General features: G+C 36.4%; 3 protein-coding genes across 4 annotated transcripts; all 3 read left to right on the top strand.

The window, feature by feature from the left end:
- Positions 1 to 1,106: 1,106 nt before the first annotated feature.
- LOC124451932 (transcription factor AP-2-epsilon-like) lies at positions 1,107 to 11,310 on the top strand. Its single transcript, XM_047002537.1, is given in 8 exon segments — positions 1,107 to 1,544; positions 3,575 to 4,099; positions 6,390 to 6,426; positions 6,606 to 6,737; positions 6,740 to 6,815; positions 7,511 to 7,629; positions 7,846 to 7,987; positions 9,133 to 11,310. Coding segments are annotated over 8 exon segments (1,488 nt in total). The 5' UTR covers positions 1,107 to 1,370; the 3' UTR covers positions 9,416 to 11,310.
- Positions 11,311 to 13,528: 2,218 nt separating this feature from the next.
- LOC124450770 (histamine H2 receptor-like) lies at positions 13,529 to 15,533 on the top strand. The gene is made up of 2 exons (XM_047001410.1): positions 13,529 to 13,573; positions 14,238 to 15,533. The coding sequence occupies exon 2, from the start codon at positions 14,258 to 14,260 to the stop codon at positions 15,338 to 15,340; it is 1,083 nt and encodes a 360-aa protein (XP_046857366.1). The 5' UTR covers positions 13,529 to 13,573; positions 14,238 to 14,257; the 3' UTR covers positions 15,341 to 15,533.
- Positions 15,534 to 17,641: 2,108 nt separating this feature from the next.
- Positions 17,642 to 20,531, top strand: LOC124451424 (homeobox protein EMX1-like). Of its 2 annotated transcripts, XM_047002041.1 has the most exons (4): positions 17,643 to 17,873; positions 17,961 to 18,418; positions 19,725 to 19,792; positions 19,928 to 20,531. In XM_047002041.1, the coding sequence occupies exons 2-4, from the start codon at positions 18,094 to 18,096 to the stop codon at positions 20,069 to 20,071; spliced, it is 537 nt and encodes a 178-aa protein (XP_046857997.1). In that variant the 5' UTR covers positions 17,643 to 17,873; positions 17,961 to 18,093; the 3' UTR covers positions 20,072 to 20,531. The 2 variants fall into 2 exon arrangements, with proteins under 2 accessions (XP_046857996.1, XP_046857997.1); XM_047002040.1 differs by lacking the exon at positions 19,725 to 19,792 and having other exon boundaries at positions 17,642 to 17,873; positions 19,860 to 20,531.
- The last annotated feature ends 566 nt before the right edge of the window (positions 20,532 to 21,097 follow it).

Raw genomic sequence — 21,097 nt, forward strand, 5'->3', positions numbered from 1 at the left:
TTAGAACTGGTAAGCTCTAATTTTTGATAGCCTTGTTTATGCCAGTCGACGGTGGAGTTAGGAAAGCCAAAATTCGTATATAAATAGCAACAGATCAAAATATTTTCTTCAATACTCGCCACAACATGCAGAAACCGTGAAAAAATCCATTGTTCGTGTATTGGCAAAGCTAATTCGGTAAATGAATAATGCCACACCAATTCACACGTAGTTTTTAAAGTATGAACAAAAGTGACAAAATCCTTTCAACACTGTAGTGTAGGAAAGCATCGAAAATAGCACAAAATGCCAAAAAAGAGTAAGCCGCCAATGTGATGGGTCATGCAATGTTGTTTTCATAAACAATGTGAACTATTATAACAATCGTCATCTGAAGGAGGATGAACGTAGTAATATAATATCATTAAAGGTTAGTACGGTAGGCGATCTTTTACGAACCCATATGGAGTTACTTTTGAGTTAGCTGCATGTATGCATTAAGAAGTAAACAACATCCATGGATTTGGAAACTCATAATGCATGTCCTAGCATGTGAATTCGCGAGTGTTTTTTTTAGCATCGTTCATACAAAAGGGCCAGTTAGCGTGGCTTCTCTTCCTCATTCCTCCTTAAAAAATTTGTATATAAATTAGCTTCGTGTTCATGGCGAGTGATTTGATTTGAGTACAGTATGCTTTTGCGTCACGTTTTTCCAATTATGAAACAGGAAATACCAAAGCGCCAGGCCAAAACAAACTGTCTAGGGATGACGATGGGCCAGAAAAAACACACAAACGAATTAAAGACCGCGATTGAATCGATCATTTTCACCAATGTGCGGTTGATTTGCGAAATTAGAAAAGCAAATAGCGTTAGATGACTATTGATATTATTAAACACGTATACCGCAAGTATTAGTATAAATTAAGTTGTGCATTTGAGGTAGAAATTCGGGAAGGGTGCATTTCATTGGTGAAAGAGAAACCATTCCACCAATTGGTGGCAGTCAATGGTACTAATATATACAATAACGTGTCGCTGCGACCATTTGCGATTGATCATTACATCGTTTAAATTGACAGCGAGATATAATGCACAGTTGCATGTCAAGTATTCCCATTCAATTTATGATAATTTGTTAGGGTTCGTTGAAACATGATATGTAGCAGCCAAAACATAACAAGTACAACGCACGCCATCCTTTCGCGTTTCGACAGTATAGCGCTCAAGGCCGTGTTGCGAAGACACGGCACACTCAAAATACCCCACGGCAAAACAGAACGAGAAACGGCGACCCTAGGTCATTGAGCCAGGTGAATTTATTAATATAACTTAGTGATATCGGGGCGTTTTGAGACTATGGTACCACGGAATAAACTCGTGTGATTAAAATGATGGACAGTAAACCAGGGACGAGTTTTGTTTTCGAACCATGCAGTGGTTTGCTGACGAGGGGCGCGAATAAACGGCGTGTATCACACGAAGATTTGAGCCCACCGCCGACCCCGATTTCAGCTAGTAATATTCAACTGAACACATCGGAAAACACGCAATCTATATTGGAGGTGAGCGTAAAATACAATGTGTATAGTTCATGAGACTTAGCGAATCATATGGATGCGAGACTGCGTGCAACGAACTATATATGACACGTAGTGATTTTGGTTCTTGTCTAAAAATTACTCGGTCGTTTTATGAAAATTTAGACATAATATCATGCATACTCGCTCGCATTGTGCTCACTTCGTGATCTATATAGACGTAAAGCTATAGTTTGTTGATATTTGGCTATATGTAAGGCAAAGGTCTGATTCTGTGTACGATGCAGTCAAGTCATATATTTGGTAACAATCATATAACCTAACAGTGTTAACTTATACTGGATTGTCTCCGTTTTTTTGTACTAAATGCAAATTGTTTGATGATCGCATAACTGAACATGATGTTCTAAGAGTCAAGTATATTTGTACATGCTTAAGAACATAAAATAATAAATTTATTATCTAGGTGTTATAGATATATTGTTATAAGTACTTATGAATTATCGTATGATTAAGTGAGGCAAGATATTTGTCGTATTAAAATACAAATAGTTCTACTTCAGCAACCGTGAAAATTTTTCATTCGACAGTGTCGTGCTTTTATTTTGGGATTTTCATATTTAAGCGCGGATACCTCACATTACTCGATACGGAGCGCAAAACTCGCTTGGTAATCTCCTCATAGAGAGAGAAATAGCCGTGTTCCACAGTCGAAAGTTCAATAATGATTAGCTATTAAATGTTTTAATTGAATTAAAATCATAAGATGTCAAATGTCTATATATTTATGACGTACGCTAAAGATATACGTTCGCATGCAATGAATTAAAATCATAAGATGTCAAATTTCTATATATTTATGACGTACGCTAAAGATATACGTTCTCATGCAATGAATTAAAATCATAAGATGTCAAATTTCTATATATTTATGACGTACGCTAAAGATATACGTTCGCATGCAAGTACAAACGTAAACAAAGCTTAAACTAGTCCAAGATAAGAGACAATAGCCTTAAAAGCTTTTCGATAAACTTAAGCTGACGAAAAGAAATATTTTTATCGCACATCATTGTTTTACTCGATGATAAACAATTATATCTGTCAATGAAAACAAGAAGTGGACTTCATTTGAGCCCGCAAACTTAAGCTGGAGGAAACGCTGTAATGACGCCTCGGCGAATGTGTTTGCACAAAATTTCCGAAATCATTTTGTACTCGTATGTTTTAGAAGAGCGTGGGGGTATTAGCGCGATAAATCACTGACGGAGGTGAATTCAGGATATCAATAAAACAGCCTAGCGACATACCTTAGAAATTGCAATCTTCACGACAAAGAAACTTTGTAACTATAATAGGAACGCGTTGAACTTAATCAGGATTGCTTGACTTTGAGAGCTGTAGAGAACACTTCCTTTTCTGCGTTGAACATAATCATGATTACTTGGTTTTACGAACTGTAGTGAACGTCCTCTTTCCTGCGTTGCATTACGCCTGCAATAAAACCATCGAAAATTTCAAAAGCAACTAATTATCAGAATCCGGGTATTGGCTAATTCATTTCTAGTTGCGGATTGTTTGAATTGCACTTAATGTGGATTAACGATAATGGATGATGAGTGCAATGAGGGTAGTTCCAGTGACGATAACAAAAAGTCGGCAAAAAATCTTTTATTCACTTTACACACTCTGGAATAAACCGCGGTAACTTTGACAAATACTATGAATGAGAACTAGACTTTAATAAAGTCAGCAATCGAGACTAAACTCTCCTATATCAATTATTATTCGTATTTGCTAAATCAACATCACTTCAACAAAACATTTTCAATAAAATACGATGTTTTCATCGTTTCAAAAATCAGTTTTCTCCTAATGTAGATTAGACTTAGATTTAGATTGTATACTGCACATCATATACTTTAAATCTGGTGGCTCAGATTAGATGTTAAAGATTGGGTAGTTTGCATCAGTTTAAGATTAAGATTTCATAAATCAGTATACACAGTGTATAATAGAGCCACATTGAATGAACAATCTCTTTTACTTTGTAGGATCGAAGTTTGTCAACAATGCCATGTGGAAGTACAACAACAAGTGTGAACACTCCATCGGCAACACTCAATGCTTGCTCAAGCATAGCACCCACGGGTCTTTCCCTACAAAATCCGCAAGCTCACGACCTACGGGATATTCTCGCCGGACAGCTACCTCCGAACACCAGTCCGTATTATGCACCGCAATATGCACCGATCCCCTATCAACAACCACCGCAACGTTTTGACTTTTCACATTCAATAGATCATTTTCAACCGGCAACGCCTTACGGTCAGACACCGTCGGCGTTTCATCCTCAACAACAAATTTCAAATCATCAACAAGCGACTTCAAATCCGAACCATAGACTCTTAAGACGTGAACAATTGCAGCGTTTAGATACATCCGTGGGACCGTTTAGTCCCGATTTAGTCAATGGACATTTTACCTCGCATGCTCATAGGCATGATCCAATACGGTTAAGTAACGAGGCTATGGATATTATGTCGCCCGCGCAACTTAGTGGTCAGAGCACTCCGCAGGTACGTTTATTCACTTTGTCCTTTCCTTGTTATCAAACTGCAGTGGAATTTAGATTAGACAAAACTTATGTAATAGCTCAGGGTGTTTTGTGTTTTAAAACAAGAGAATAGAAATTTCTGTGGTGAGAATTGAAGGTAGATAGGTAAAAAGATCTAGATGGAACGTTTAATAAATATTTATAGTCTTGCGAACTGAATTACTATTGAATTCACAAGGTATTATCAAAATTATTTATGTCAATATACACACTACAATATTTTGAATGCAACAGTTGTCTCAAAGAGTCGATCGAAAGTTCGAAAGTTCATAGAAAATTTACAACAATGTTACAAACTAAATTAGCAATTAATTAATTTAGCACTAATGTATCTGCATAATTGCTTTACAAGTATGGGATGAAGAAATTACTATATCTGGTTGTATACATTAGGAGAAATTTCTATTTCCTAGTTGAGCTAAGACTATTATAAAAGGTTTTGGGTTGTAAAATTTCTTATAACTTGCGGTGGTTTCGCACAATCTGCGCGAAGTGCTGGTTCACTGTTCTAAAACTTCACACTAACGATGGGACTGTATTTTGAATTTATAATTTTAACACTTCAATAAGATATTTCCAGTGTTGTGCACGATTTTACGTTCCAAGCGTTGGTTCTTCGCGATACGGAATGATTAAATTTCATCTCGTTAAGATTACGGACAACTGTCAATCATACAACTGCGTTTTCGAAATTTATTGCCTTCTGCAATACAACTCTAATTCATCAAATTTGTATTACCAGTTCATACACCAATAACTACAACTTTTCCGAACCCCCGAACCAACGCTTGCAAGCTATATTTATGTATAATTATTCGGAAGTGGTTTTTGGGCTTCTACATATGACGCACAACTTTGCCATCCCGTTTCTACCTACATCCTACCGCAATGACGCATTGCGGTGAGGAAGTGTTCTCTTAACCATGACTATACTATTTTACATCAACATAATATCCGTTATATTTTATAATCAAAAATATGACACAGTCACACACTACATAACATAACATGACAATTTACGACAGGTGGTAAGCCTGGTAACTTTCGTTCTTACTTAAGTTTTAATTGTATTATACAGTGCCGAAGAAAGCTAGTTAGATTTACTGAACGACAGCTCTCCCGTCACGAGTGTAACATTAGTATAGGTAATTGTATAGTTTTGAGTGCAATTACGTATAAAAATTTACGAGTGAGTTTTTTAGGGACTGCAGCGAATCTATTTGAAGTCTTCAAAAAACTCACGAGTACATGTTTAGCCTTAATTGCGCGAGAAACTATACTCTTATTAATAACAACATACTTTGAGATAATTCTTGACTGGACCGTTAAACTTTGTCTCACTTTGTTATTTTCTATCGTTCCAGAAGAGCCTCGTTGCGCGGCTTGACCGTTAAAAATATTCACCCAAAAAAACAGTACTTTCTGTCTTATTTTTTTCTTTGCATTCTTTTGTAATTCTTGAATTTCAAACGATTGCAATTGTGGAAATCATTGTTTACTTACAACTACAGCCATGTTTTTTTTTAAATTGAAAAGAAGTTTGTTTGGATTTCCTTGCTTTTCAACCAATCAGATTACACAATTTACAGTGCAACTACACTTTCTACATTGCAATTTCATATATTCACATTGCAATGATAGATAAACTGCCCTGCGATTAACCAATCACCGTCGAGAAATATCTCAAGGTATATTATTATCGCCGTAATTCTCTTGCTGTTTCTGGCTTCAAGCAAGCACGTACAATAATTAAGACCTTACAAAGAAGAGGATATGTATTGTCCTTTGGGTAACTTTGTCTGAGAACATGTGCTGTTAAAGTTTTATTACAATCTTTTCTAAAGATAGAAAGGCAAATGTTCTGCGCCGCATGTGTCACTCGCAAAAATTGACGTTTTTCTACGTTCTTTTGACGTTTCTCTACAGAGTACCACACTCCGTGAACTTTGATACAACAAAGTAATGAATAATACACGAAATACTACATTGGAAAATCCTAATTTAAACTGAAATAGACATATTAACATTCTATAAAATTTTATAAAGTAAATGGTTTGAACCCCAGAGTATCGTTACTTTTTATATATAACGTAACATAGTTTTGAATTGTTTCCATACAGGAACTATTTCGGAGAGTTACCTCATGTTATATAATTCTAATCTGTTTTTGTCGTTGTACCTTGCAGCTAGCTTAGATAGGTTAGCTTGCGCATTCGTGAATCATTTTAACGCTTGCTGCTATTCAATTTCATTCTTTGGAGCCGCCATCATCAAGAACGTCGCGAGACTGTAAGCATACTTTTATATCGAATTAATATAACTATCCGGGTATGTGGAGGGGCTGCTCTCAACACAAACTATTCTTATTTGAAAAGATTCTATATTTAAGTGCCGGCAGTTTTTCTTAATAAGTGACTGCTGTGAAGTTACTAAATTCGTAACATAAGAAAATTTTTCATTCTTTTCAGTTAGATATAGGCAAGACGACGAGGATAGCAAAGACGAAATCGACACCCATCGTCCCGTGCAACCTTCGGACGTATTTTGTTCGGTCCGAGGGCGTTTGTCCCTTCTCAGGTCCACGTCAAAATACAAAGTTACGGTGGGGAAATAAGGAGACGACTGTCACATCCTGAGTGTCTAAATGCCTCATTACTTCGGGGAGTCTGAGAAGGTCGGTAAAATAGTACACCCTTATACATAGTATCAGGGGCGTCGGGAGGGCTATAAAAGTGAGGGGTGCATAGAGAAATCATGGTACTAATTTTATATTAGTAGTTTTATCTTTCCTGCATGTTTTAGTGTAAGATGCATTCGAAAAATCGAAGTATAAACATCGCAAAACGTTTTACAAGACGTTTCTCATTTTTACATACATGCATGCTAATAGAATAACACACGAGATGACATAATGTAAATGATGCAATCACTGTCATGCAGGAAAATAAAAATTTGTCATTTTAGAAGCATTTTTGCCCCACCAGGTAACTATAGCAAACTCGGCTAGCAATAAAAAATATCTAAAGGTTTCTGCGCTTTTCTTTAGAAGCCCATTAAGCTGTGTATATCTGTATTGTAGAATATACCTATGCTAAATATTCTCTTGTCATTTTGCTATTTTAGTAAAAAGTGATGGAGTATTGCCTCTCTTTCAAGAAAAACGAAAAGGCTTTAATTTTTCTGCCAACTCCCCGCTTGAAACGGCCCTACACAGTATAGAGCACAAAGCCGTCTTTGGGGGGAAGAGTTAAGATATGCCTAAAATGCGTCTAAAACAATTTCCACATGTTATGATGTCCTATTCGCTGCAACGTCTCCAGAGTTTGTAATTAGTAATGTTTGACTTTATCATCGTCTCTTTTTTTAATAATAGGGCGAAGTCGAAAAATGGTGGTAAATGTCTACGGGAAAAATTAGAAAAAATAGGTTTGTCACTTCCGGCTGGACGAAGGAAAGCAGCGCAGGTCACGTTGTTAACATCATTAGTGGAAGGTCAGCATAAATTGGTCATACTCATTCTTTTTTATCCATTTTTTATCATTTCACACTTATCATTGAAGTTTAATTATTTGCGATAACATTGCAGTCTTCACTATTTGATTTACTTTCCGATGCAATCTCCACTATTTGATTTTCCTGCTACTTTTTACATTTTACATCAGTACCCAAAAAACTGTTTTTTAACTCATTTATTTTATTGCTGTTCAGGCGAAGCTGCTCATTTGGCCGGCGATTTCGACTATGTATGTGTATCGGAGTTTCCAACACAGGCACTTTCCGAGCACGTGGCTAAAAGTCATAAAGAATCAGCAGAGTATGAAACACGAAAGAATGCCATACTCTCTTGCAAGTAAGAAAACAATGCATGTTCACAACTCCGTGTAAAACAAGGCCAGATTTTGAGGGGATGTGCTGGGAAGCATGCATCTCCCATGTGATCGCTTTGCGCATCCCAAGACATTTTTCAGCCCCTTGAAAATAAATGCGCCTCCCCTAACATTGAAATTTTATTGATCCATTCCCAACAATATGCGACTGTCTAGTATCTCCGCAACCGGTTGCACAAAGCCTAAATATAGCGCTATTCATTGGATACTATTTTTTTCAAACTTGTAAAAAAAGTGGTTATATTCTCTTTGGGATAATGAAACTTTCTAATTTGTAAAACCAATATTGTATTTCAATGCTTGTCCAGTTCAAATCCAAATTTTTTTCCCGGCTCCATGTTCATCAAAGTCTATTTACACTGTAATCTTTATTCGGTAAGGTAAACAATAGGAATTTACAGCAACCGCCAACTGGAATAAGCGATGGGATGGCGCTATCCGGCCTTCGTGCAACCGGCCCCAGGTCTATCAAAGTCAATTTACACTGTAATCTTTATTCGGTAAGGTAAACAATAGGAATTTACAGCAACCGCCAACTGCAATAAGCGATGGGATGGCGCTATCCGGCCTTCGTGCAACCGGCCCCAGGTCTATCAAAGTCAATTTACACTGTAATCTTTATTCGGTAAGGTAAACAATAGGAATTTACAGCAACCGCCAACTGCAATAAGCGATGGGATGGCGCTATCCGGCCTTCGTGCAACCGGCCCCAGGTCTATCAAAGTCAATTTACACTGTAATCTTTATTCGGTAAGGTAAACAATAGGAATTTACAGCAACCGCCAACTGCAATGAGCGATGGGATAGCGCTATTCGGCCTTCGTGCATCCGGCCCCAGGTCTATCAAAGTCAATTTGCACTGTAATCTGTCTAGTGAAGCTAAACAATAGGAATTTACAGCAACCGCCAACTGCGATAAGCGAACGCTTGTTTTCTGTTCAACAACAAAAATTTTTGCAGGAAATTTCTAGTTTAGCCGGCGATATCTATTTTTGAAAATTTGCTGCTAGGTTAAGTAATATGCAAACCTACTCTCCATAACAAATTCGTATATAATTCTATTCAAATTTTCCATTGCATTATACACCCATGTTTCTTAACTCTTTAGACAAATTACAAAGGAGCTACAAGACATCCTCGCCCAAGATCCATACCCTACAAGTAGACTATCCAACAGCACTCTACCGGAATCCGTTCTCAAAGGACTCACGCATTTTGGTCTTGTGACACACGGTTTTGGCACGCCTGCATTCAATGCCGCACTCAATTCTTTTCAAGCTTACCTTAGTGAACTTTTAAAATGCCACGAATCTTTGCATAGCAACAATAACTCCTTCCAAGCTGGTATGTCTGCGTCTAGAAGTCAAAATTTAAAGAATGGTGAAGTATAGCATTGGGTTCTCTGAAGACGCGTACTAAGATGATGGTATCAAGATGCATTTCAGCACGTATTTCATGAAAATCTTCCACAAAGCTTAAACAATAAATCGTATTTATAGGACTGAAGCACAGAGTAATACAGAGGGTTCGCTTTTTCTCATTGCTTTGTGTGATAGTCTTCTAAGTTCATCTTTGACTGGATCAACACCACCCCACCCTCCCCACACACACACACACCCACCCACAAAAAACCAAATAACTATTTCGATCAAATTAGATGCACTTCATTTAGAAGGTTCACCAATTTACTTAAAGTGATACCTCTGTATTGCTCTGTCGGTAAAGCAGACTAAAGAAAATATGAATTTGCTGCTAGGAGAGCAAAGTCCAAAAAAATTAACACGTGTAATTAATACGTGCAATGGGCGACAGTTAAAGTCAATGTATACCATGAGCGTAGCCAGGGTGATGTCTCCCTTTCATGACAATTTCAAACTGACAGCTATTAGTTGTTTTTTGCGTGTTAAGATACCATCGCCCTCCCCTGCACTATTTTTCATAAATCCTGCCCGTGCCCCCTGATACAGGTATTGTTCATTCAGGCATAAATGTCATCAGGTTTGCTTTTCAAGAAAACCCCATCATCGTGGCAATGACAACAATTCACATATAAACTCAACTTAGAAATAGGTCGAGTTTTCGCCATAGCTACCTCCTACGAAAGTCGGACGAAAAAATTTTCCAATTCTTCTCAGTTTTGTTTCTACGTCGATTTTCGAACAGAAGGACGATATTTATTAAGATGTTTTGTAGAGATTAATAATGCAAGCTTTCTAAAAGCCGCGGGGCATTCGACACGAGTTAGGTAATTCTATATAATTATTTAGAAAAAGACAATACAATATTCTATGCGAATAGAGTAATTTGGCATTTTGTTTGAAATACGTTTTATGTATTTGTAGTTATGTACGAGAATTGTATTTAAGCTACGCACGCGCGTGGGTTGGTCTAACTATTGCAAAACTTCAACTTGAATCCGAAAACACGTTCCGCTGTTGATAAACGAGCGATACGGTGAAATAGAGAAAATATGCACAACTACAGACTAATACAGAGAGTCAATTTCGAAAACGAAAGGATCAACAGCATAGCAGTGCGCTTGTACCTCCCCCCTCCCCCATCATTTTCTATTCATTTCTGGGAGGTTATACGTTAAGTTAAACAAGGCGACCGAACAAAAAATTTGTACGCATTAACTACCTCTGTATTTATCTGACATTGTTGCATAATCGCACATCGATGTCAAAATACAATGAATTCTTGCATAGTATCGTGAATGACATGTAAAGATGGTTGAGCACTATGCTTGATAAGCCGTTACAGGACATGAGACTGTCAAGAACGTTCATGGAAGTTCACATATTCAACCACTCGTTGCTACATATATATCGTGCCTATAACTAAGTCATAGGCATGAAGGTATGCTGGGTCGGGGGGGACAGTAAATATTTCTTAGCCAATACAACTCACAATTTCTACTGGACTTCTAATTACACGTCATAATTTTATTCATAATTTTAATTTTCCTTATTCTTCGCATTACTAATGTTGAAGATTTTACGAAACTAAACCTTGATAAGAACTCGCTTTTAGATCTCAACCAGCAAACCAGAAGATAGACAAGTGTTTCCCACATGCAAGTAAAATTATGATGCGTGCGCAAGGTGTTTCCCACATGCAAGTAAAATCATAATGCGCGAGCGCAAGTACAATAAATAACAAAGACAATCTACGGGTATTGAAATCACAAGCCGCAACTGTGCATATAAAATTTGTAAGAAACATGCAATTGTAAAAAAAATCAAATCAAGATTGTTGTAATTGAATAAAGTCATGTTCAATGGTATGTTTACTTGAGCTCATTTTTCTACGTTTTAAATAAAAAAGTATATTGGCGGATTCTTCCTGATGCATGCGTTTTGCTTACTGATTTGGCTCGAATTATTGACAATAAGGACAAGAAAACACGAAAAGAGTTACTGTCGAAGCAGGGAAAACTCCAGGGCTTTATTAGTCCGTACAAAAGGCTTCTGCATTTTTACAGAGTACGGTAAAGCAATTATTGAATTTGGCTTCGCATAACTTCGACCTCGGTCTGAATAATTCGTGATATCATGCTCAGTCTCATCTAATAATTGTAGAATGTTTCGCATTCATTCATGCCTAGTCATAGTTTTTGATTCTCTGCAATCTGATTGGCTGCAGCAGAGCGTTCATTCCCTTCAATCTGATTGGTCGCAGCAGCGTCATGCTTTTTACGATATCTTGACCTCTGTCCGAGAGTGTTATTTTTTTGCAATAAATTTGTTTACAAAGTAAAATTTGAATTTTTTAAACTTCAATTTTAAAACTATCATTAATTAGCCATGTAAACTGTTCAAATTAGCAACGAGCATTCAGATGGTAGTCATCATAGCGAGAGAAAACTTTACTATCCAGACGAAGTAACGTTTGCAGAAAACAATCCAATTTCAGATCTTCAGTCCAATCAAGCCCATCGATCATTTTACAACGTGAAGTTCCTCATTATAAAAATGAAAACTTTATGAACCGTTTAGGTCTGTTCGTACCGAATACATATTTTCACGAGCTCTCAGAAGCGGCAAGAGCCCGAAGCCGGCATATAACATGTACGCGTATTTAGACAAACACGTACAAGTGCAGTATCTGGAATTGAGAAACGAGTTTGGCAGTTTTTGTTTGTAACATAATTCAAAGCATAATTAACTACATCTAAGAATAATTCTTTGATAGCTGGATATATGATATACAAGAAATTATATTTTTAATCATTTTCGAAAACAGTCCTAACATGCAAGATGGATGCATCTGGGCTTACTGCTCGGACGAAAAAACGAATTAGATCTGAAGTGATAACTAATTTTGTCCCATATTTTCGATGGAAGCCCAGCCGACCGATAAGAATCACACACGACTTAAAGTTCTACCGGAAAGATTTTTCCTAGAAAACGGCCTAATTTCTCTTTAGTCGATACTCGTTGAAAAAATGATGATAAAACGTCAATAAAACTATACATGTGGTATATTTAAAAAAAGTCGGTTGAACATGCTCATAATGATGACTGGGCCAAATAAAAAGTAGCGTAAAAGATAACTGCTGCTAACTCATTCGATAATAATATAGACTGACTTATGTTTACTTTACGACGAATAGATAACGTTGACACGTGAATAAACACGATATAGACGTTTACTTTACAACGAATAGATAACGTTGACATGCGAATAACACATTTTATAAATGTTTACTTTACAACAAATAGATAACGTTGACAAGTGACTAATACACGACCGTTGTTTTTGCTGTCTCAAACCTTTACCGTATTATTCCTTTCATACAAATATAATAGAAAAATAGAGAGAGAGAGCGCACGGGCGCAAGAGAAAATATAAAACATATATTAATTTAAAAGTTTCGATTGAGAAATTGAAAGTGTATAAAATATTTTGCTTCTTCGAATTATGATGGGATAGTTTGATATCCACCTTCACATTCAAGTGTCGGCAAATTAATCTTTCTACAAATCAACAAAATATTGTCTATCCTTACATCATAAACAGCAGATGGCAATGGCGTGTGTGAACAGAAGCCTCGTGAATAAAATCGTGCGGATTTAAATATAGCGACTTTAAAAACTCCCACAATGCTATGCGTTTTTACGAAGACGCACATTCTTTGGTGCATTCTGCAAGGATTTATGCTCGTTAATGTTCAATTTTTTACATGTCAGGCAATGTATTTAATAGTACTAATAGATACATTCGCCGTGTATTATATTAGAAACCCCATGTTTCATCCCTCCAACTCCCACCCCCCATCACACACACATACACGTGGCACTTTGGGAATGATATATATTATATATGTAGGAAGTTTATATATGATGATTCTCCGTATAAAACATATATATATATAGAAAAGTGTCAAAAAATACAAAGTACCAACCCCCCCCCCCTCCAAACACACACACGTGGCACTATGGGATTGAAAAATAGACTATATATACAGAAGAAAAGTGGCAAACATGCGAAACTGTGTCAGATTCGTTCGGTTGCCGAAACGGTATTGAGAAAACAAGTTAGTCAAGGTGAGTTTTCATACCAAATCATGTACATGACTTAATAAAAATCATTAAATTCAGTAAATAATGCAGGTCTTATGAAGGCTTTTTGCACAAACATTTATCAGAGGTATTTCCTGAAACGTATTCTATACAGTCAGTTGCCGATTTCTTTTTACAGCAAACATTTTTCGCAATTGTTGGCTTTGTCACAAACATCGATGATTATGTAATATTACGATGTATATGTAACATTTTAAGTGCACTCTTCTTTAATATTCACGATATCAGTTGACGTACGAAAAAAAATCATCATCAACGAGCAAGATTGCCCCGTTTAGCTATGACCGCAATGTTAAAAGACAAGACATCAAAACAAATTAGCAAAGAATTGTTGAGATGTTTCCAGGAGATAAACACTTTTTAACAATAATTCATCTAATCATAGAGGATTTTTATAGGAAGAAGTATTAGCTACAATTGAAGTAAGTAGCGTAGCAACTCGTTAATTAGTGGGTGAGGTAGAAATTTATATACACACATGTTAATACGTAGAAAATAATTGATTGTAAAGGAACTTAATACGGAAGAACATGTATAAATGAAAATCCCCCACTTCAATTATTGACGTTTCTACACCACTGATTGAGTAAAAATAAGGTGCTCATCTGTTTTTCTTTCTGCTATATAGTTTGGAAAATTCATTACAAAATGGGGAACAACACGACAATATCATGGACAGAAACAGGCATCCTGTTAGACTACCACTCATACTTGATAGCATGCGCCATTTTGATATGCATCGCAAACTGCCTGGTTTTTGTCCTGTTCTTCACCAACGCGTCGCTACGAACTAATGGAAATTACTTATTGTTTAGTCTAGCTATTTCGGATTTGTTCGTTGGTCTAATTGGTATACCATTGAACATTGGCTGTGAAATTACCCAAAGATGGAATATGTGTCTGTCAGGATATTCCGTGAACCGCTTCATAGCAATTTCTACTGTTTATCACATCTTCTGGATAACATTGGAGAAATACGCAGCGATCCTCTTTCCTTTCAAGCATAAACTACATTTCGACAGGATGAAGGTAAAGCTCATCTGTCTCAGCACGTGGCTGGGTTCAATTTTCCTTAGTGTCATCGAATTGACGTGGCTAACGAAACACAACAACCCGAACGAAGATTATTCATATGATATTAAAAAAAAGGTGATGATCTACAATATCTTCATCTTTGCTCTGGTGTTTGTATTTCCAATTTCAGTCATGGTATTTGCGTACGCTTCGATATTTCTACGAATTGTGAAGAAGACGTCGAACGGTTTTCTTAGAAAGCACGGAAAGCAGCATGGTAAGAGCTTCGTGCATCCACGACACACGAGAACGGCCATATTGTTCTTTGGCATTCTCTTGATGTTCATACTTAGCTGGTTTTGGTGGTTCTATATAGAAATATACTACACGCTGCATGCGAGTTATGAGTTGGTGCCAGAAAAATTCTACGTATTTCTCATCTCTCTCAGATACAGCACGTCCTTTCTCAATCCAGTTTCGTACACATTTTTCAAACGAGATTTTAGCAAAGCCTTGAAGAAGTGCGTGAATAGATTACGACTTGCATCCACAAATGAAATGCAGCGCAGCAACCAAGCCTCCATGACAGCAGTCAGCATTGCATTTAAGGTTCAGCCAACATCGTCTTTGAATAACGTGTTTACGATCACTCGTGAAGGCAATGAAGACGTGACGCCAGGCAACAAAATTGAACGTTCAAAAAAAACAGCCGAGTAGATTTGTGTGAGACAATGCTTGATTAAGGCACAACGATTACGACTATTCATGCTGTATCTGTAGCAAAGCAAGCCCGCATGTTTTAGTCAGGGTGGTTTTAGTCTTGCCATGCATAAATTTCAACAAATTATCATTTTCATTTCTTTAGAAATCTATTGTTTGTCTGGACTAAATAAACGAGTTTCGCACGCCATTGTATGTTAGTTTTGTTCAGATACCAATCTGTACAAGCACAATGCAGTAATCTCGATAAACTACATCTGTCTCGATAATTTCTTAATCTCTTCAGCAGCACTCCTTGTAATAAGAAGTTAACAAACATCCTGCATACCATCGATCTCCAAATTGCTTATGTATTCTCAAATGGTCGTAAACCGTGTGTCCCTTAGAATTTAAAAAACATCACATGCTATCGACATTCGTCTTCAAATTGCCTATGTATTCTCAAATGTTCTTAAGTTGTGTGTCCCTAAGAAGTATGAAGAACATGATGTGTGATCCTGCATAGAATGCATGTAATTTAATTTCGACACAATTTTCTCACATTATACATCAGTACAAAAGCTACGTGCGCGACAATATCATATTAAATTAGCAAAATTGGGAGTTGGTTGCAACGCAATTAATAAGCAGCAATATGTAATTAAATAATTTAAATTATTAGCAATATTTTAATATTGGAAACAACACCTTTTTTTTCATTATTGAAGAAATCATAAAACAATTAAACGTAGTCATAATAGTAAACATCAAATCAGATAACACAAGCGCGTCATTGAAAAAGCAAAAAGCTATGATTTGAACAACACATGCAATGTTATAGAAAAAAAAACAAAATAGCTCATGCTTTGTCTGCTTTCATCGAAATAACTAAAAGATCAATTGGACAATTAATCATAGCCGGTATAATTGATGTTTCAAGTGTCTCTCACATCTCATCAACAGTGTATTCCATATATATAACTAACTTAACATAATAATAAAAATAGATATTTTAAGAGTTGCGTAATAAAACTGTATCGCGCTAACACAGTTCTCAATGCTGAAGAACAATAAATAGTTATTGAATGGAGAATTTGGGCATATACTCCTGTATCACGGTAAACATCATAATTTTCAGTTAGTGTACTGCGTTCGAGAAATTATGATAGCTATATATACACAGGGACAAGTGGATGAGTAATTTTTTGAACGGTCCCATGAACAATGCCACGTCATTTACAATATGTAAGAACTTATACAATTAAACACACAACCGACAACACAAGAGCAAACCTAGCTATAAAGCCTGGATGGCAATAAGCAATTGTCTCGAAAGTTTGACAATTTCAAGTCTCATTTGAATACGACAAAAAGAAAATTACAATCTAATTGTGAACTCTGATTTGAGAGAAATTGTTCAAGACTTTATTCAATTTCTTCTTTGGACTTCCTAATGACAGTAAAAACGAAAATTAAAAACCATTCTACCATGGAAACGATTACGCTTATCAACACTGTAAACGGAGTGATTAGCGTTGCATTGTTTAAATTTGTTTGGCCTATTCAACGAAGTCATGACAGGCTAAATTCTCGGCTAAATTAGCGAATAGCTCATGCTCTTGCTATTTGTCTACGGTTAACTTTTGTATCGTAATTGCCTACGTATTACAGAAAGAAGATAAGAATCTGTTCTCAGACATTAAAACTCGAAAACTTTATCGAAAAATATTTCAACAAAAACTTTCGTACGTTGTGTATGTTCAAGAAAATTTCTTAAGTAGACACCTGTTTTTCCTTTAATCCATTTGACGAGCATGAGAAAATTTACGGCTTCAATTTTACGATTCAAGTATTATACATCATCATAATTGTTTGCAATTGTAAAGACCGCAACACTATAAAAATTAGTTCTTTGATCACACAAGAATAATTTAATTTCAAAAAATCGTGCTGAAGGATCCTGGGAAAAGTGCTCAAGATTTTCTTACGTCAAAAATGGACTTGAATGTTCTGGTGAAAACAAGACTTGAATGCTCTGTTAGCGACATTTCTTACAAACTTTCTATAGAGACGAAAGTGTTGTCTGCAAACATTCAAATAAACCTTTGTAAATATTTTCGTTGAATAAAAGGCTTTTAAAGTGCAAATTAGCAGCGATTATAGCATTAAACATAGTTTTAATTATTCTTTATAATTGAGTTTCACCGTGCTGCGCCAAACTACGAGCGCACTTAACACGAGCAGGGTCTGTTGACAAAGCCCTAAATTAGCAAGCTCACTGCATTCTTTCTTGGAGCCGCCCTCCTCGTAGGTAACCATGGCCTATAAAACCGGGAAATCCGCAAAAGATTACGCATTAAGTGAAAGACTACAGTGGATGTAGCAGCAATATACTGGCGTAAAAGTTAGAAGCTGTTTGTTCTAGGACCATATCATCGCGGAGTAACTCTTTTGATTCAAGTTACTACTGATAGTGATAGCTTTCTTCGAAAGAATCCACTTCCTGAGAGTATTTATAGAGAATTATCAAGAACAGTAAGGAAACGTTCAGGTAATACTTTTGTCGTTTGTTTTTTTTTGCAAGAGGTATGTAGCGATGCAAAAAGTCCAGTATTCTTGATTTGATTAACATTTGCAGAAAAAACGACAGAAGAAAGCGAGAAAAAAATCCCTGCGGGAAATTAGTCGGACCGTTCGCTCCCCCGAAAGAAAACTTCAACATCAGAGTATAAAAAGAGATAAAACAACACCTTTTCATACAAGTGGACGAAATGCAATTTTCCACCGAGTTACAATCAGAAAACAGACTCATGTTCTACAATTCCTCTTCTCCACCCGTACGATGTTCCTGTGGTAAATGCTATCAGAGAAGCTGTACAGATTACGAACGTCTACGTGAACGTCAAAGAGAAGATTTCGACAAAGCTATACGCGACAGATACATGTATAGCTCTCGTACTTTTCCATTTCCATCCACAACAAGACATTCGTCGGCATTTCCTTATCCCCTTCCTGATCCAAGACATTTCTATCCAGGCTCTGCTATACCTTCATCCTTGCAGTACTATGCACACGATAGAGCTACGTCAGAATACGGTAGGTGATACTTGTATTGAAGAATAATCGCACAAACGGATAACTAGTTCCAGGGCCAGTAGGCTAAAACAAATAAGTGTTATCCATTCCTCCCACTAAGTTCAGTCACTGGACGACGTTTACTTTCCTCTCGCTCCTTTGGTTTTTACATTTCCTGACTAGTGTTTAAAATTCATGGTGTTTGCAATAGGCAATAAATTTATAGTTCAAACTGAGAAAACACACTACTTCATGAGTTCGGAGCATTGTGCATTTAATCAAACAATTGGTCGTACCGTTTTCAACAGCATAAATGGTTTTAATTAGACCCATTTAGCATAACCTGAATAGCAAAAATCAAACACTAATTATTTCTAGGTACTACAGGCCTCTCGTAAGCCCGGGCCTGTAGGTTTCAGCCTACTTAACCTACTGAGTAATCTGCTAATCACATAATGTATAGCAACGCAAAACAAAAGGTTGTTTCACAATTTCAACTTCCTGCTTGTCTCATTTATACAAAAATATTACATAGCATGATGAATGAAAGGCAGCATGGCTCTTGTATGTATATATTCATAAATTTTCGAAAATTATGCCCCTTATGCGGCATAAAGTGATTTGCAGTTTCAATTAAATATCTCAAGTAACGAACTATAAGTGTCCTTTTAACCTTCTAAAGGCTATTGTTTACGAAACGCCTCATCACAATGAATTGTACCGGTCGCATTAAATTGATTTAACAATGCTTTGGAAGGAAACACGTTGCTCATTTTTACACGTTGTATAAACACCCAACTGCGAACACGTTGACAACATTCTTAACAAATATGAACTGCCTTTCGTATGTGGCTGTTTGTAGATCATATTTGAAAGAAGGGATTCGAAGCATGAAAAAAGGCGTCGCAACAAGTGCAAAATAAACGCTTGCATCATTCAAAAGGAAGGTGAACTTGAAATTTGAGCATGCGCATTACACCACAAAACTTCATAATCAATGTGTGAATCAAGTTTTGAAAACAAGGCGGCGTACGCAAAAGTTTCGGCAAAGCAAATTTCTTGCATTTTAGTAAGAACGATCAAATTAGGCAAGAAACGAAGATGAATACGGTTTTAAAGGGGTTCTTGACCGGCAGTTTGATTTACTGCTCGTGAAATATAAAACCTGTTTATTATCGACAAAAAACAACTTGCTACCACAACAAAAGAGCAGCAGTTGACATTGCAAGATTGGCAAAAAAATTCTTCGACATTTAACCACCTTCAACTGCCACTTACTATACTTAGTTTTTACATTAATTAACAACTATCATTTTATTATTAATAACGGACGATGCCAATCAAGACAGCAAACGGAAAAGAACGAGAACGATTTTCACCCCACAACAACTGGAAATACTAACTGCCACTTACTATACTTAGTTTTTACATTAATTAACAACTATCATTTTATTATTAATAGCGGACGATGCCAATCAAGACAGCAAACGGAAAAGAACGAGAACGATTTTCACCCCACAACAACTGGAAATACTTGAAAAAGAGTTCGAACGACAACAATATATTGTGGGCCCAGAACGACAGTACTTAGCCGCTTCATTGAATCTCAGTGAAAATCAAGTGAAGATTTGGTTCCAGAATCGTAGAATAAAGTACAGAAAAGAAAATTACTAATTATTAACGAGTATTTTTGAAAATAGCTATCGTACAGATAAATCGTTATGGTAAACAATATTATCAGTAAGTTTTTTTGGACAGGACAAAAACTTTGCTTTTTAGCAATGGAGAGTCAATACTTTATACCACGATTGATTTTTCACAATGACAATATATCATTCCCGTCGTTCTTTTAGTGCTAATTAAAACCCGTTTACACCACGACTTTCGTAAAGGTTGCACCAAAAAAATTAAATGTTGGGCTGTCACATTTTAATTAAAAATGTAATGATCAATGCTCAATCCAAGATGGAAGAAAACCGGCCACTCCCACTCATTCATTTCAATATCTAGAATTTCCTATAAACATTTGCGTATATAATAAAGGAGTATAGACATTAAATATATATAGGATAGTCATTTCACTATGTAGAATTTCTTAAATACACCAACCTAATAAATGAGTGTAGACATTAAATCAATTTCCTTCATAGTCCATTATCAACAAGTGTTGATGTGTGCAACTATTAATACGCACAAAAAAGCAGATCGCGAAAAATAAAGCTATCTCGAGATTTTCTTTTTTGAGAATCTGCTTCAGTGCATTTATTGGAAATTGCCGGCCTGGACTTGGTTTTTGTGTGCAACCAAATCACAGCGTTTGTAAGAGTATTGTAAGTTATCAGCTTTTTCTATTACTTCAATTCCTGTGTAAGTAAATTTACACCACACACATTACATACATGTTAAGCACAGTTCACACATTGATGTAAATGGGGCACATGGGTTAGACTGCACAACCATTTACTCGCCACAGAAAGTAAATAGGTTGTTTACCAAAATGGGATAAGCTAACAGGGAACGCAGAGCATTTTCATTTAGAGAGGGGGAGAGGGCTGAAATGATCCATTTATTTGCTCACAAATACTTTCATCCTCGTAAAACACGCATTCATTATGTTTGTAATTAAAGTTGAAATTATTAAGGGGGCCGTGCACCCCCCTCCTGCTGTTAATTTTTGAAAGGATTAAGGGACGTCTAATT

Source organism: Xenia sp. Carnegie-2017, unplaced genomic scaffold (assembly GCF_021976095.1).
Source record: "Xenia sp. Carnegie-2017 unplaced genomic scaffold, XeniaSp_v1 HiC_scaffold_24, whole genome shotgun sequence".
In the NCBI taxonomy this organism is placed as follows: Eukaryota; Metazoa; Cnidaria; class Anthozoa; order Malacalcyonacea; family Xeniidae; genus Xenia; species Xenia sp. Carnegie-2017.

Coding starts and splice junctions, on each gene's coding strand:
- LOC124450770 (XM_047001410.1), top strand. CDS start 14,258: ATGGGGAACAACACGACAATATCATGGACAGAAACAGGCATCCTGTTA.
- LOC124451424 (XM_047002040.1), top strand. CDS start 18,094: ATGCAATTTTCCACCGAGTTACAATCAGAAAACAGACTCATGTTCTAC. Junction 18,419..19,859: donor TAGAGCTACGTCAGAATACG/GTAGGTGATACT, acceptor TATTATTAATAG/CGGACGATGCCAATCAAGAC.